Below are 15,730 nucleotides of genomic sequence, written 5' to 3'. Positions count from 1 at the left end.
AAAAGGCCTTATATAAGCCATTGTAAAGGGACACAAAGTTTGAACTCAATCAAAATACCACCAAAAGAGTGAAAAAGATGAGTCCATTACTTTCTTTCTTGCTTCACGTATCTTGTCTAGCTCTTTTGAGTATTGCTAATGGTGAAGGAAGAGCTCCCCACGGCATTGCTTACGAGAATCCCGTGGCCTTCTCGCCCTCGGCCTATGAATTCTTCCATCCCAAAGCCCAAGTGCCAGACACCAAAAACCCTTGTGCAGCTTCCAGTTGCTCCCCATTGCCTATTGCAGCTCAAATGGACGATGGTACTACAGCACTTGAAAGCAAGGTATCAACACAGAAAGAATCCGGGCATCAACTTGGAGCCGGTGGAATCGTAGGCCTTGTTTTCGGTTTGGCATTTGCGGTGCTTTTGGCAATGGGTGTTTATTACGTGCTAAACATTCGTCGTTCCAATGCTAATAAAGCAAATTACGTTCAACCCAATGCTTAAATCGTGTTATCTTTGATATTCTCCGGTGTATAATATAGGTTTAAGGCTAGAGCAGTTCAGAATTAGGACTTTCTTCTCTATGTTTTTAAACATCTTGTTTTGCTCTTTTCTTTGGTGTTTAGTGTTATCTTATTCTGTGATTCAATTTGTTTCATAATTGCATGATAGAATTCCGATGTGTTGGATTTTGTCATCATTCAAGGCAATGGAAGCACGTAAAAAAAATGTAGGTCCTGAAAATCAAGAAAGATAATTCAGATTATGCCCTTAATCATTAACAAAGGAGGTAAAAAGATGAGACATGTTACTGTGCTCTCATTTCATACTTCAAAAGTGCTTCCATAAGAGTTGATTATTCATGTGATAAAACTATTCCATTACCCAGTAATAGTTTATACCAAGTGCCAACCACTTTACATTCTTTTTGAACGTTAGTGCCAACATTTTTAATATTCGGATGAACTGGTCAACTAAACCATAATGCGGTTGGGGGAGTGTTTAGATGTTTGATACCAACAAAACCAATAGGGAAAGGATTTGTCATTTTGGGACGAGTAGATAGATCAATTTTAAAGAAAACGATGGGTTTGAGGTCCTAGCAGAGTGGAACCATGTAGAATCAGAAACATGTAGTTAAGAGAGGGGAAATGGAAGAATCTTGCTGTTTAAATTCTAAGCAAAATTAAAAATAGTACTACCGAACAAGTTAATTAAGATTTATATCTCAAACAGCAGGAAAACGAATACAAAATTCATTCCTTTTTTATCTCCTATTTTGAGGTTTTAGCAATCTCATAGTAACCAGTAGGTCCTGACCAGTATAGTCTGTGCCGATAACTCTGATTTAAAGCCCTAAATCTTCTTTCTCAAATTCGAGTTCCCATAATCCTAAGGGAAAGAGCTAATTATCAAGGAGAGTAAAGTCTTTTCCAAAGGCAACATTCATGATTCAATGCTGGTTAGATTGAAACAATCCACTTCTCAGCCATTCAAGTCTCAAGGAAGAAGGGAAAGAAATGAAATTATATCAAAGAATATTTTAAACGCCATATATCATGAAAGTAGAATTTACCATTATTTTATGTTATGTAATACAACATAGCATAGCCCCAGGATACATTCCTCCTTTTTAAGTTCAAAAGATTTAGAGAGATACAGCTGAGTACAAGCTAATGCACGCAATGATTTGTAGTAATAGACGCATCAATAGTTGACTTTAAAATTACTCCAAATTTCTACCATCGAAGTGAACTAATGGACTCAATTACCGGCACAAATATCTGGTCCACAGCTTTGTTCCATAGAAGTGCAAACTCCGAGCGAGATTTCTTCCCAAATATTGGCTCTTTTATCTGGAAGAAATATAAAGTAAAACTATGAGAATTTATTACCAAGTAATGCAAATGATGAAACAGAGTTTTACTTGTAAAAGCCAAATCTGCTTGTATAGCAATTTTTAGATAATAATAGGTTCATCTTTCCAGTGAGGTTAACTGTTTCTTTGCTATTACCTATAATTCGACTTCAGATATACTGCAAAACCACATGGATAAGTCTCAAATCTATAAGAAGTTAACATGGCCTAAAACATAAGGTTCTATACTTTCTTCATTAGAGGTAACATAAATTATCTACAAGATAGAATCCTGAAGAAAATTGTTGTTCGTAAGGTGACAATATTGCTCAAAATATTCGATTGTTCTGCGGTCATTAAAGAGGTGTAAAACTAATCTACTTTAAAACTGTGGAAGCAACCAAAATATATCAGGCAATTACATTCTCCTTATTATTAAATGATTATCTAGAGTGTTAATAACGTCATAGATGAGATTACTCTGGTTTCAGTTCTAAAGATACAGCTCTGTAATTAGAACTGTTAATAAATTATCTACAAACTGTTTAAATTTGCTCATTTCTTATGCAAAGCTAGGGAGTCAAATCACCAAGTTCAATCATTAATTTTTAAAACATTGACAGATACTAAGAGTTAGACTTTGAACTTCAAATGTTAAAGACTGTGATAACAACCTCTCTACATCTAAGACCGCAGAAAATCTATACTGGAACACAAGATTTCTCCGTATCAACTTCAATTCTTGGGAAGAACGATATAAAGGAAAAATCTAGAAGTTTATAAGAAATTCCCCAAAATGAAGGAGGAAGAAAAGCATTTCACTTGTTCCTTCCAAGAATCAAATACAAAACTAAAATCTAGAATTCTAATTACACATTTGATTTTTGCATTTACACTCCTTCCCTGAATCCAATTCACATGTTTTATCACTTCAACTAAAGCACAAGGATTTCTATATGCGCCAGCATTTACTATGACATAGTTACTTGTTCTTAAAAACCATTAGCCAGACGAAACCAGAGCAAGCATTAACAATGACTTCCACAATTATTTTTATATAAAGAGGTTATCATAAAATATATACCAATGGCCTTATCCCTTGTAATTTCAATGGTTATAAATTCCTCAGAAGTCCAAATATTCTTCAAATACAAAGCATTTTTCCTTTCATCAGAATCAGAACAAAATAGAAATAATGACATAACAATGAAATCAAGAAATTTCCTTTTCAAAAACTAAATTATGAAAAGAAGCTAAAAACTTGAGTCCCCCCCCCCCATCCACCTAGTAATTATAAGAACTTCAATCTGCTACTTTTTCAAGGGTTTCAGATTAGCAAATATAAAAGAAAATTTAACGCAGGAAGAAAAAAAAAAAGAGGACCTGAGATTGGAAAGCGAGTTGAGACTGATAATCTGAAATCGATTCATAGATACGTTTCCGTTGCTCAAATACTACGATCCCTGTCAAAGCGGTTCCAAGTGCGGCACCAAGCAGACGCTCCTGCATTTTCATCAAATACCACAAATTTTAAAAAAATAAAAATAAGAATTAGGAACAGATAAGACAATTTTCAGTTTCTTGGATTGGGAACCTGAGCGAGAACGCTGATCATTGTGAGAAATTTGGCGTTGGAGGAAATTTTCTTTGATTTCATAATCAACTTGAGAAAAATAAATTTTGGGTTTTCTTTTTGGATGTCCAAAACCATGAAATTCTAAAGCCCAAATTTTGAAATGGACTGAGGTCCATTGAGAATTCATTATATTTTGAAGCCTCAATAACTTGAATTAAGAATTCTGACCATTATAGTAGTCTCATTAGGAATAATTAATTAAGGTAATCTGCCATAGCCCATAGACACCTATATTTTCCTCAACTCTTAATTATCTATTCAAGCATAAAATAACATGGCAACACTAACTATTATTCTTATTTTTTTATTGCATTCATTCATTTCTATGTTTTTTTTTTGAAGATTTGTTATGTAAAAATATTAACAACACTAACAATCAAGCATGAAAAGCTTGAAAGAATAGATTAAGTAGTCAAGTTTGTCCCAAACAACTATTCATTGACCAATAAAGCAATGCTAAATAGTGGTTTAACCAGTTGAGGTAGACTCATCCATGGATCGAGTTAGAAGACTCGTCTGAAAAGTGGGAGGATTTGGACAAAAATATAAACTTGAAAATGGGTTTAGACAAAAAATAAGTCTCATTTTTTAAACAGATCGGGCCTCAAATAAGTTTTTTGGCCCAGCCCGATCTGAATTTCAAAAAAAAAATTGTTGTTGTTTTTTTATTTTACTATCATTATTATATTGCTAATATTTTGCTGTTATTATTTGGATATTGTATAACTCTTGTTTTATTATTAATTTTGTTACTATTTTAGAGGCACTTATCTTGGTGTTATTTAAGTATATTTTTAATTTTTTTCATTTGTTAGTAAACATATATTTTAATGTTATCAGTGTACGTGATTTATTATATTTTTAGCTTTATTTTTTATATAAAAAAATATAAAAAATTTAATATGAACTAATCGAGTTGGACTTGGACAAAATTATAGACCCATTTCTTAGTCTGAGTCGGACCCGAACATAAAAAACGGATATAAATTTTTTTATTTGACCTATGAATAACTCTAGTTGTGCGGTATAAATAACCATAAAGGTGCCTCTCTTTCATCTCAACTCTTTGTTATATTTATGATTTTAACCATCCGATTATGTAGCACAAATGTTGAGACTCAAATTAGTCTCGAAGATTCCAAAAATACATAAATAAAATTAATATTCAATTATTTTTAGGGTTAATAAAAATAACTTTAATTGGAGTTTTAATTTTTACCTATATTTTAATATAAAAGTTAGTGATAAATTAATTCATTTGCTAATATTTAGTTACTTTTATAAATTATTTTTAGGAAAGAAAAAAAATTAGGCTTATTTTGAAAAAAAATTATTTTTTATTAAGAATTTTTACTATTTTTTTTAATTTCAAATTTAAATTTCTACTAATTATTTTTATTTTATGTTTAACTAATATTTTTTCATTAATAACATAAAATTTTTAATCCAGTAATAAAAATATTTTATTATATAACATAAAAACTTGAATTCAATAACTAACAATTCCAACCTTATCTCAAATTATCAATATATCTTTGGTACAGCCCGGTCCCTGCCCGCCTGAATGCCAACATATTGATGGCTGATGGATGATGTCAATATTTGGAAGTAGAAAAAGGAGTTGTCTTATTGGAGCTTATATGAGAAATGGACCCCATAAAAAGAAAAATAAATATTATGGCAAGGAAGGTGTGCTTGCATTGCATGTGAGCGGCTGTCAGCGCCCCCACCACAGTTTCTCTCATGTGATCGTCTGTCCCAGCTGCTATATCTGCAATGCAAAAAAAAAAAAAAAAATGGTCCCTATCCCATTGCCTGCTCATTATACCCATATGTCCCTAAACCCTTCCTGATAAAGACTTATCATTAAAACCCTGTAGAGGACAAAAAAATTAGTTTTCCCATTTCCTTATGTAACTGTACATCTTTCCTATGTTTTAAAATCCCCTTGTCTGAACTCTGAAATCCTTACTTTGCTCATCCTTTCAAGTGTTGAAAAAAAAAAAGAGAGTGAAGTTGCAGATTACAAAAGATATTAACTTGAAGTGAAACCTTATGGGTTGTTAGTTGTAATTGTAATGTAACCGTTGATCCTTTTATAAGTAGACCAACCGTTGTTTTGCCTCAAAGGAACATAGGGTCCTACTTAGGAAGATTTTGCGTGAGAGAATTAATTATGTAGTCTGCTCCTGTCCTTTGCTGTTTATTGGAAGAATCCTTCCATTCTTCAATGCCTAGTTGCATACCTACAAAAGAAGGCCTCTGGGAACTGTAAAAAGTTCAAAAAAACAAAAAGCATCCTTTTTTTGGGTTCTTGACTTGATAAACTCTCTCTTCAGGGCATGGACCAGCTTTAATGGTATGTATTCTTTTATTGTTTTTTGTTTCTGGTATTTCTGGGTACTTCGTGTTATTGGTATAGATTATAGGGATTCTGTTAATGGCGACTTCACCTTGCGACATTTCCCTGGAAAACAGCTTCAAGAGACACAATGTTATGTCACTGTAATTCATCACTGTTAATGGCTTTTTCGTTTCTTTAACCGCATAATGTTGAGAATCATATGTGTAACTTTTTGTCTTTAGCCAAATGCTATGGTTTTCTTCAGCTAAAACACATAAATTCTTTGAAGATCAGTAATTCAGTATATATGGTTTTAACTATGTCTTTATGTATCATATCTGTGGATGGTCTGGCAAGCATTTTTTCTTGGCTGACAATTGACCACTTTATTAGATTCTCTGAGGGAATCTTTTAGGCTTTTTGGCATGCCAAATGAAGATTTACAGACATGAAAATTGTTGGCTAGCAACTTAATGAAAAGAAAGAACCAGAGATAATTGTATCTGTCCACTTCCATAAAGACAACCATTGTAACTGTTCTTTTTTCTAAGCTTAGCTGGAATTTTCAGTAAAGAGAGGCATTACTGTTCAATTCAGTGAGATAATTATTTTTTGCAATTCTTTCACTTTTTTCGTTCAATGATGCAAATTTCTCGGATGAGTAAGGTTTTCTAGTACTCATCCAGCTCAAGTTTGAATAACCAGAAAGTAACATAGAAATCTGTGCTTGTCACCATGCAGCTAGGTTCTTTTTATTTACTCTTGCTTAAGCTCTCTCTCCCTTTCCAGCTAGCCTGTTCATATTCATGTGAATGGCCTCCATCTATTTGGTTACTATTGATGTAGTTTTTTTTTTACCTGTTTCTTTCTACAAATTTGTGATAAGAAAAGGGCATTTTCCGAAGGTTGTGATTGTAATTCCATAACCATAACTGATAAGACTTAGATGTGAATCTTATTTAGAGTGCGCAGAAAATGTTTGGTCAGTGGAGTAAGGGTTATTGACAATGCTTTTGTTCTGGTGGCAGCGGCTGCCACTGCTTTTGCTGATTCAACTGTTCCAACCCAACTGTTTATGTCACAAGCTCTTCAGTAAGTTCAAATTTGTCCCTTACAAGCTCTTCATTTGCTGCAATTGCCTCCTTATCCAATGATTAATGCAGTTATATATAACCCTTGATTCGTTCCTCTCTTGATTTTAAGACCAACCGAGATTTGTCCACACTTCATTGTTTGTTTTATTGCAGCTGAAGCTTTACTTATTTGCAAGAACACAGTCTGCACTCCTCAACAAACCAACAGTAGATTTGGGAAGTTCCCCTGCTTGAGGCAATGGGCATATGTCAATTGTTATCGACCAGAAGATGCAGATGTTGTTTCCTTGTAAGGTCCCTTTTAAACGTAGACTTAAAGTTTCTGTCACTCTGATGATGTTTTTGATATCAGAATATATCAGAATAGTTAGAATACAGCACCTTAACGCGGCGGTGCATTCATATCATGTATTGTGCAAATCAACACAAGTAATGTAAACGACAAGAACCAACCAGCCTGTATATGATCATTGAATTAGGCTCCAGATACTTTCATGTCAGCATGCATATAATTTAACTGTTGATTCAACCATAATATTTGTAATAATATCCTGGGAGCCTATTATTACACAGGATTCCTGGAATCTCTCGGATATCTCTTCCAAGTAGATTAACTCAATTGTTGTTTTTTGCTCCAAAGTTCATCCCCTCTTACTCTCAAGAGAAGCCCTTTAAATCAAGACACGGAAGGGTAGCGGCAGCTTCTGTTGATGGGGAAAATGGTGTTCCAACACTCACGCCTTTGCAAACAGCTGATAAGAAACCGAGAAAACAGACATTTGCTGCCATAATTGGCTGTATTAGTGCGGCCCTTCTTGTCTTGATCATTTTGGTGCTTGTGTATATCTGCTTGATGCGTGTTAAGAGATTCATGAGGAGAACATCCGGGACTGAATCTTCCATGCCATCTACTGGTAAGCCAGTCTTCTTGACGAGATTGCACATGCATATTTCTTAACATTGCAACAGAAAAAGAAATTTTCCTTATCTTCCATGACAAATTTACAATGATTTCATCTCTCTGTGTCTGAGCAGTTGAATTGGAAAGAGCTAACACATCCCATTATGCTGCTGGTGCACCGTCTCTGATCTATACACAAAATCTAAAGCAAATAACAATGTCAGAGCTGGAACATGCTACACACAACTTCAGTCAAAGTAATATCATTGGTGAGGGCCGATTCGGTTTAGTCCATAAAGGACTACTTCAAGATGGAACTCTTGTGGCAATCAAAAGATACTTGGACACCCAGGTTCATTTTTTCCTTCATGAGGTAACACCTATTCCGTACTGCTGCAGGAGAGCAGTTAAAGATGTTTGGTTTCAAGCTTTGTTTTTCAGTTGATTTGAATCTTTGTGTCTGCATTACTGTGACCTGAAATTCAAGAGAGAAAATGGTAGCGTTTTCAACAACTTAGAACCCAAGAAACATTGAATAAAACTGTAGAAGTGACATTTCTCAGCATCTAAGAAACTGGATTTGTGGCAGGGTAATCATGATTATGTTTGTCTGGATTCAATGCAGATAAAGCAAATAACTCAAGTTAGACACAGGAATCTAGTCAAGCTTGTTGGTTACTGTGAAGATAACCACCAGCAGTTTCTTGTATATGATTATATACCTAATGGAAATGTTGGAAATCACCTTTATGGTAATAATTTGTTTTATATATATACAAATTACCTGTGTCCATTGCAAATTAATCAAGGATTTGGCTCCCTGATCCTTTTTTTACCAGATTACGAAGGTTCACCGACAGGTAAACTAAACATGCGGCAAAGGTTGTTGATTGCACTAGGGGCAGCCAAAGGTACATTCACCATTCTATATATATGTAATTCAAGATGGTAAGTTTAACTATTACAGGACGATACATAAAGAATCCGAACCCCAAAATAATGATCGTAATATTAGCTTCCTCAACCGTACTTTTTAATTTTGGATCAGGACTTGAACATCTTCACAGTATGGCTCCTCCTCTGCTGCACATGCATTTCAGAAGCAGCAATGTTCTTCTCGATGAAAACTTCACAGCCAAGGTTTCTGATTATGGATTATCCAAATTGTTGTCTGAAGATCAGTTTTACGCGTCATCTTCAGCCATTGATTGTTTTCTTGACCCAGAGTATGCAAATCAATCCTTGTTTGAAACCCATTGCATAATTGATCTGATAGTGTTAATACTTCATTATCTGCAGCTGATTCATCCTCTTTTCTTTTTCCTGAAGATTGTATTCATCGAAGAGATTTTCAGTGCAAAGCGATATATATGGCTATGGAGTCTTCCTCCTGGAATTGATTAGCGGACGTGAAGCAATTTGTAGAGATCCATCAAACTTGGAAACAACGTTAATAATGCAGGTTCTCTGATACAGTTGTCCTAATTACTTGTATACGTAATCCCCCATTCTTACAAAAACATCATTTTCTTTGAAGGCCAAGGATTCGAAAGATATCAGCAGTTTTGTCGATAAAACCTTGGGAGGCAAATCAATGCGTGGGGCAAAACAAGTAGTAGATTTGGCATTGCAGTGTGTGGACATAAGACCAAGAAGACCATTGATGAGAAGCATCGTTGAAGAGCTTGAACGAATCCAAGAGACAGAGATTGGTGGTTTGCCGTTTGAAGCAGGCGAGGAGATTAGAGATGTAACATTGGGGAGCGAGCTCTTTAACTGACGCTCGCCCTGTATAATAATCATTCTTTTATTAAATTTATTGACAGTAATTACCAATCTCATTACAAGCAAATTGATTTTGTAAAAGAATTGTGGGAAAGAAATTAAGCATATCAAAGTGGTATACATTTGATTTTTTATCTTATTTGCTGTTTGAAGCCTTCCTTCTTAAAGATTAAATTGGTTCGGGGCTTTGACAAAAGAGCATAAAGGTGTTTTAAAAAGGTTAAGAATACCCCATTTCCTCATTTTATCAAACATGAAGTACTCAAATGTCAATGTTTCCAAGTTCAACTGAGGTTTAATGTATCAATTTGGAGGAGGCTTTCGAGTTCTACGATTCAGCTGAGCTACAATATCCCCACATACTGAGAAAGGTTAAGTTACAGCAACCTCAAAACATACACCAAGAAAACCTTATCTATATTCCTCCGGAAAACTATAGCCAGCCATGACAATTTTGTCAGCAAACATCTTTCCGGTCTTAGGCATGACATGCCAATGCAATGTCAAGTTGAATTTTTTGCCACGGAGATTGTTTCCCTGGATAAGGGAAGATGACGATTTAAGAAAAGAGAATAATTTCTCAATTGCAGGAAAGCCCTAAATTACTTTTCTAAATCTATACCAACAATGGTGAGATACTGTCATTATGCACATACCTGATCAACAAAACGATACTTGTTTGAGGTATGGATCCAAAACTTCGCATGCTCTTTGGCAGGTATTATAGCATCCCAAAGTGAGACCTACAAAATACCATATTAAAAACATTCCAAGGATCTTAAGATATTTCCGGCTCAGCCTCAAAAAGGAAGAGGCAATTAGGCAACAAGCTGTATTTAACCTCACCTGATTCAAAGAATTCTTTGGGGTTTCGTACTCAGCTGCTACAAATATGAAAAGCTGTGGATCGACAAGGAGATGGAATTTAAAATCAGCTTCACGATGATGAATGATTGTGAAAAACAGCGGACAGAAAAAGGGAGGCCTATGAATATCACCACTAAAGCATTCAAAAATATCAGAATGAAATTCTTTTCAAAGTCAATTATGAAAAAGATTATCTCATCTACTGATAATACATAAAACCAAAAAGGCAAATGAGATGAAGTTCTAAAAATGTAAACCATGAAGATCTCTGAAGAAGCAAACCTGTTTTGTGTTCCATGTGAACAATGACTGCAAATCAGCCGATATATTCATTGTCAGGCTGACCTACGTAAGTCAAAAGCATTTACTTAGAACTATGGCTGAAAAATAAGAGAAATTAACCCAGTGAACACATACATATAAACAATACTACCTCGTCATTACCCTGCGGCTGCTTCTGGAACCAGTTTATGTTCATAATCTACAGTCACACCCAGAAAAATGAAAATGAGAGATTAAAACACAATACAATCAGAAAGGGCTTATGAAAAAGAGAACAAATCATTGATCTAAACACCTATCCCAGATATGAGCATATGTGAGTAAAAATGGACCTTGATTTCTGCCGTGGGAGAAGGAGTATTAAGGTTGTCCGAGAGAGACGCGATAGCACACATTATTGCCAGTATCGTCACGGAAAAGGTTAAGAGACCATTTAATCTGTGCCCGAAAGAGTGCATATTTTCTATTCCTTTGTTCAATCCTACTGCTTCTTGGCTTTTGGTTCAGTTCCTCTGTTTAATAAAATTTAAGTATAATGAACCGAAAAAGAGACATAAATCTAGCAAAGTTTTCCCCAACACTACTAAGACATGATCGTAATTATTCCAAATTAATCCTTCTTAAATCTACTTTAGGAAAACAATCAACAACACTAATCACCAAAAATAAACCAACATTAAGATCAAATCAGACTAAGGTTACAAATTGTGAAAGGTGCACAAAGAGCAACATATAAAACGTAAGAGAACAAAATCACCAATAGTCAAGATCAAGGGAAGCGCCCAAGATATAAACAAAATTAAGAAATGTATAAAAAATTAATTCAAAACATCAAAAAGAAAGAGAAAATGGATTCAGAACAACAAGTACACCCAGATTTATTTAAATATATATCAGCATCCAATGAAAATTAAAAAAGATATTTTGCAGTCAAAGGAAAACTGAAATTAAATTACAGCATGGAATTAGAAATCTGAAATCTGAAATCCAAATAAAAATAAAACAAAATCAGTCCAAAACAGAAAATAAAATCAAATAACAAGAGGTGAGCAAATTTTACCCAATGTGAAGGGAGAGAAGAGGGAAAATGCAGAGAAGTCGGTAAGAAAATTCAGTGAAATTGAGACAAAGGGTTTGGCAACAAGTTTTATATTGTTTTTTTCCATTTAATAAGTAAATAAAGTGGGTCAAAATTGTGAACAACGAGAGGACGGGCTGAAACTGCTATGATCTTTGGGCCGTGGATCAATAGAACCCGAATTTCAATATAGATATTTTACTATTTATTGTTTTTTTTTTCTTTTTACCTCATGTTAGAGACTGACTTGGGTTTGGATTCAAAATTTTCAATTTCAGCACAGATTGGTTTGTTTTAATATTTATTTTATTTTGATTTTAATATATAAAAGATACGTGGGATGGAAGGTTGAAAAGAGAATATAAATGAAGTATGATGATATAATGATCACATAAAAAGTGAATGTGTGATGAAATTTCAAAGTTTGGTTGAATTTATGATAATGAGACTAAATTGTAAAAAGTGTAAAAATTCGTAATTTAAATAAGATATGAGGGTCAAAGGTTAAAACGTAGTGTTAAGTGTTAGTGAATTAATGTTGAGGTAAAATTATAATAAATTACTGAATTTTCATGATATCAAAAGCTAAATTGTAAACTCGTGAATAATTATAAATGAAGCAATTTAATATGTGGATAAGGACAATATGACAAAAGTTTAATGAATGTGTTATGAGATGATGAAACATGCCTAAAATATTACAAAAGTAAAATTGTGGAAAAATATGGAATTTTTATGATGACTAGGGCTAAATTATTAAACTTAAAAAAATGTGGTGGATGAAATAATAAAAGTGAAATACATAAAAATTTATGTGTCAAACAAGATATGTTGTAGTGAATTATTTGATAGCAGCTCAAAAATTACTGTAAAAGTTGCTTACAAAGATAATACAATCCATTTTAAGTTCGAGTCATCTGTCGGATGCTTTGAACTATATAAAAAAATTTCAAACCGGGACATTCCAACTTAGATGACGAAAAGGAATGGGTAATATTGATTAGTGACTCGGAGTTACAGGAGTGTCTGGAAGTTATGGAGTATGTCGGAACACATAGCGTGAAGTTTCAAGTTCGTGATGTGCCTTGTGCTATTGGCAGTTCCGATGGCAGCAATTGCTTTTTGTGGGGAAGCTAATAGCCGATATGCCGATGCTGAGGATACAATCACCGGCCTTCATAATGGTTCCTTGAACTCTATCCAGCTTCTAGTTCTTACGAGGGAAAATGTAATTACCTGAAAGAAGCTTTTTTTCACATTGATGTGTTACTCCATTTGGTTTCCATGGTGTTCCATGTAATGACCCATTTTCGGTAAATCAGAATAGTGGTTTCGTAACCACAAATCCGAGCTAGAAAGAAAATTTATTTTAATATTGTGGTATGGTCTATATTATGATAGGAAGGTTTGCACGAAAATTTTGATAATAAAATTTTATTGATTATATGGTAAAAAAATATTTAAATAGATTAAATAAAAAAATGCATTTCCGGGACTTTATTTCGGTAAATCAGATTCGTAAATATTTATTATAAATATTTACGAAGTTAGTTGTGTGTCTAATTAGGTTTTGACTAGGAGAATTTGATGTAATTAGAAGTAATTAGGAAAAAGGGATTAGATTGAAATAAGTGTGAATGTTTAATTATAAATTAAAGAAAGCTAAAAGGACTAAATAGGCAATTATGCCTTTTTTTCTAATTTGAGGCGGCATAACAAAAGAAATATCTGAGATTTTTTTTATATATATTATATATTATGCTATTCAATTAATAAGTGAGTTGTTATATTATATTATTATAATATTATGTTATATTATTATATATATAAAGCAAAAGAAAAGAAATGAAAAGAAAGAAACAGAATACAAATAGAAACGAAACAGGGGAGAAACAGGGGAGAAAGAAAGAAAGAAAAAGTAAAGAAGAAAATTAGAGTTTTTAAGGTTTAATATCAAATTGGTAAGTCAAATTAAGTCCTTTTCTTTAAATTTTGAGTTTTTATGATTCTAGATCAAAATACTAGTAGGTATATGTTGAAAATTTGAAAGTTAGTAGAATTTTTTTGTAGCTTATATTGAATTAGTGGATGAATTAGTGATTGAATTGATGGAAATCCAAACTAGGATTGGGAAAAAGATTAAATTGAGAAATAAGTTATAAGTTTAATGTAAAATTGTAAGAAATTTGAAATTAAGGTTTATTAGTGAAAATTTGAGAGTTAAGTCAAGTTGTAAGTAGAATTTAAGTAAAAATAAGGTATAGATTGTGATAGAAATAGAAATAATTTTAGTTATGAATTAAATTGAAATATTAGCTAAGTTAAGAAATTATGAAATTATTATATCATATATGTTTATTTTTCTTAAATAATATAGGAAATTTATTTGATTGTTTTTCTAATATATGTATGTGTTATGTATTTTATATGAAATTGAAGAGAAAGAAAAGAAAGGAAAGGATCTAATTGAAGAAAGAGGGAAAGAGAAGGCTAAGGAGTGAAGGAAAACATCATTTCAACCTTTTTATTGTAAGTACTACAAGATTATTATTATTTTTAACTATTTTATTTAAATGCCTATATTATAGTATAGATTTATTTAAAAATAAAATAAAAATAAAGTAAATAAAATATTATGGAACCATGAAATTTGTAAAGAAAATTATAGATGGAAAGTATATAGTGGTATATTGATTGAACATTAAGTAAAGGTTGTGACAGAAAAATATATGTGCGTGAAAACGTGTGATATATGTGTATTGTGGAATAAGTAGTAAATTGTAATGATGAAGAAATGATAAGTCCTTTTTGAAATAATTGTATAAAGTATTTAAATGAATGAGATTCAATTTTAATGCCCAAGTAGATGGAATTTAGAACTATCAGGATATTAGTGGCATGCCATTAAGGAACTTATTAAGGAACTTTAGCGCGCTCTCTGATATTAGCACGTTGGTGCTTTCTGATATTAGCACGTTGGTGCTCTCTGATTATTAGCACGTTGGTGCTCTCTGATATTTAGCACGTCAGTGCTCTCTGTTTAGCACATTTGTGCTCTCTGTATTTGTTCCGTATATCCGGGGTGTTCTGTAAAATTACTTTGGGCTAAGATTATAAGCTGTGGACAAAAGTGAATCATTAATGTGTTAAGGTAAGTCTTATAAAGTTTATATGTACGGAAATACGTATCAACAGAATGAATTTGAAATATTTTATTTAAAATTTATTTATCTATTTATTCTTGTAGTGCTTACTAAGCCTTCACAGGCTTAACGCGTTTAATTTTAACGCGTAGGTACAATGTGACTCGAAGAGGTAGAGTCAGGATAGAAGATCTCTCATCTCATCACATCCTCAAGAGTTTCGGAAGTAGGTACCATATTTTGACTTAAAATGGCATGTACATAGGCAGTCAGTTATATTTCCATGTAATAGGAGCAAAAATGTGAACTCTTGAATTTCTATCTATTTTGAGGTACTTTACGTATTTTGATATATATATATTTATAAAGTGAATTAATGAAACTATACGTATGTTTGCAAATATAGTTGATAAGGTTAAAATACTGTGTATAAATGTTTTTAAATAAACAATATCTAGCCGTAACCGTTTTGACACCAAACGTAATAGTCTTATACCGAGTCTGTACGATTAGACCAGGTATAGGGTTGTTACATTCCAAAATAAATGTCTTCTCAGCTCAAGGATGCTGTACTTGGATTTCAAGAAAAGGGAAAAAAAGAGGGCTTAGAAGATGTGAGCATGGATTGTAATTAATAAATTAAAAAATATATTTTTATATAGGTTTGAAAATGTTAAGAGGGAGCAATAGAAATTCTTAAGAGGTGTAGCAAAGAGCATTTGTTCCGTCCAAATTTAATCCAATTGATTTCTGTA

The 15,730-nt window shown here is 32.9% G+C and overlaps 4 protein-coding genes and 1 long non-coding RNA gene across 11 annotated transcripts; 3 read left to right on the top strand and 2 right to left on the bottom strand.

Annotated features, from left to right (window-relative positions):
- LOC107906223 (uncharacterized) lies at nucleotides 1-636 on the top strand. The gene has a single exon (XM_016833161.2). It carries the CDS (start codon nucleotides 78-80, stop codon nucleotides 489-491), a length of 414 nt encoding a protein of 137 aa, XP_016688650.2. The 5' UTR covers nucleotides 1-77; the 3' UTR covers nucleotides 492-636.
- A 908-nt stretch (nucleotides 637-1,544) lies between these two features.
- On the bottom strand, nucleotides 1,545-3,582 carry LOC107906222 (uncharacterized). Its single transcript, XM_016833160.2, has 3 exons — nucleotides 3,440-3,582; nucleotides 3,229-3,348; nucleotides 1,545-1,843 (listed from the first exon to the last, which is right to left on the bottom strand). Exons 1-3 carry the CDS (start codon nucleotides 3,554-3,556, stop codon nucleotides 1,727-1,729), a joined length of 354 nt encoding a protein of 117 aa, XP_016688649.1. The 5' UTR covers nucleotides 3,557-3,582; the 3' UTR covers nucleotides 1,545-1,726.
- Nucleotides 3,583-5,185: 1,603 nt separating this feature from the next.
- On the top strand, nucleotides 5,186-9,739 carry LOC107906219 (probable serine/threonine-protein kinase PBL28). 7 transcript variants are annotated; one of them, XM_016833155.2, is made up of 10 exons: nucleotides 5,186-5,840; nucleotides 6,854-6,917; nucleotides 7,073-7,208; nucleotides 7,493-7,833; nucleotides 7,955-8,193; nucleotides 8,446-8,572; nucleotides 8,660-8,731; nucleotides 8,869-9,046; nucleotides 9,150-9,282; nucleotides 9,358-9,739. In XM_016833155.2, exons 1-10 carry the CDS (start codon nucleotides 5,838-5,840, stop codon nucleotides 9,598-9,600), a joined length of 1,536 nt encoding a protein of 511 aa, XP_016688644.2. In that variant the 5' UTR covers nucleotides 5,186-5,837; the 3' UTR covers nucleotides 9,601-9,739. The 7 variants fall into 7 exon arrangements, with proteins under 7 accessions (XP_016688644.2, XP_016688643.2, XP_016688647.1 ...); XM_016833154.2 differs by having other exon boundaries at nucleotides 5,400-5,840; nucleotides 6,789-6,917; XM_016833158.2 differs by lacking the exon at nucleotides 5,186-5,840 and adding an exon at nucleotides 5,885-6,570 and having other exon boundaries at nucleotides 7,560-7,833.
- Nucleotides 9,740-9,812: 73 nt separating this feature from the next.
- On the bottom strand, nucleotides 9,813-11,906 carry LOC107906221 (signal peptidase complex subunit 3B). Its single transcript, XM_016833159.2, has 7 exons — nucleotides 11,815-11,906; nucleotides 11,087-11,266; nucleotides 10,906-10,953; nucleotides 10,755-10,817; nucleotides 10,452-10,505; nucleotides 10,262-10,348; nucleotides 9,813-10,142 (listed from the first exon to the last, which is right to left on the bottom strand). The coding sequence occupies exons 2-7, from the start codon at nucleotides 11,210-11,212 to the stop codon at nucleotides 10,017-10,019; spliced, it is 504 nt and encodes a 167-aa protein (XP_016688648.1). The 5' UTR covers nucleotides 11,213-11,266; nucleotides 11,815-11,906; the 3' UTR covers nucleotides 9,813-10,016.
- A 1,824-nt stretch (nucleotides 11,907-13,730) lies between these two features.
- LOC121217674 (uncharacterized) lies at nucleotides 13,731-15,343 on the top strand. Its single transcript, XR_005913836.1, has 3 exons — nucleotides 13,731-13,793; nucleotides 14,272-14,361; nucleotides 15,128-15,343. It is a non-coding gene; the product is annotated as an uncharacterized lncRNA (long non-coding RNA).
- The last annotated feature ends 387 nt before the right edge of the window (nucleotides 15,344-15,730 follow it).

This window comes from Gossypium hirsutum, chromosome D05, assembly GCF_007990345.1.
Source record: "Gossypium hirsutum isolate 1008001.06 chromosome D05, Gossypium_hirsutum_v2.1, whole genome shotgun sequence".
NCBI lineage: Eukaryota > Viridiplantae > Streptophyta > Magnoliopsida > Malvales > Malvaceae > Gossypium > Gossypium hirsutum.
Note: the sequence above shows the minus strand (reverse complement) of the source record. Positions and strands in the feature narration are given on the sequence as shown.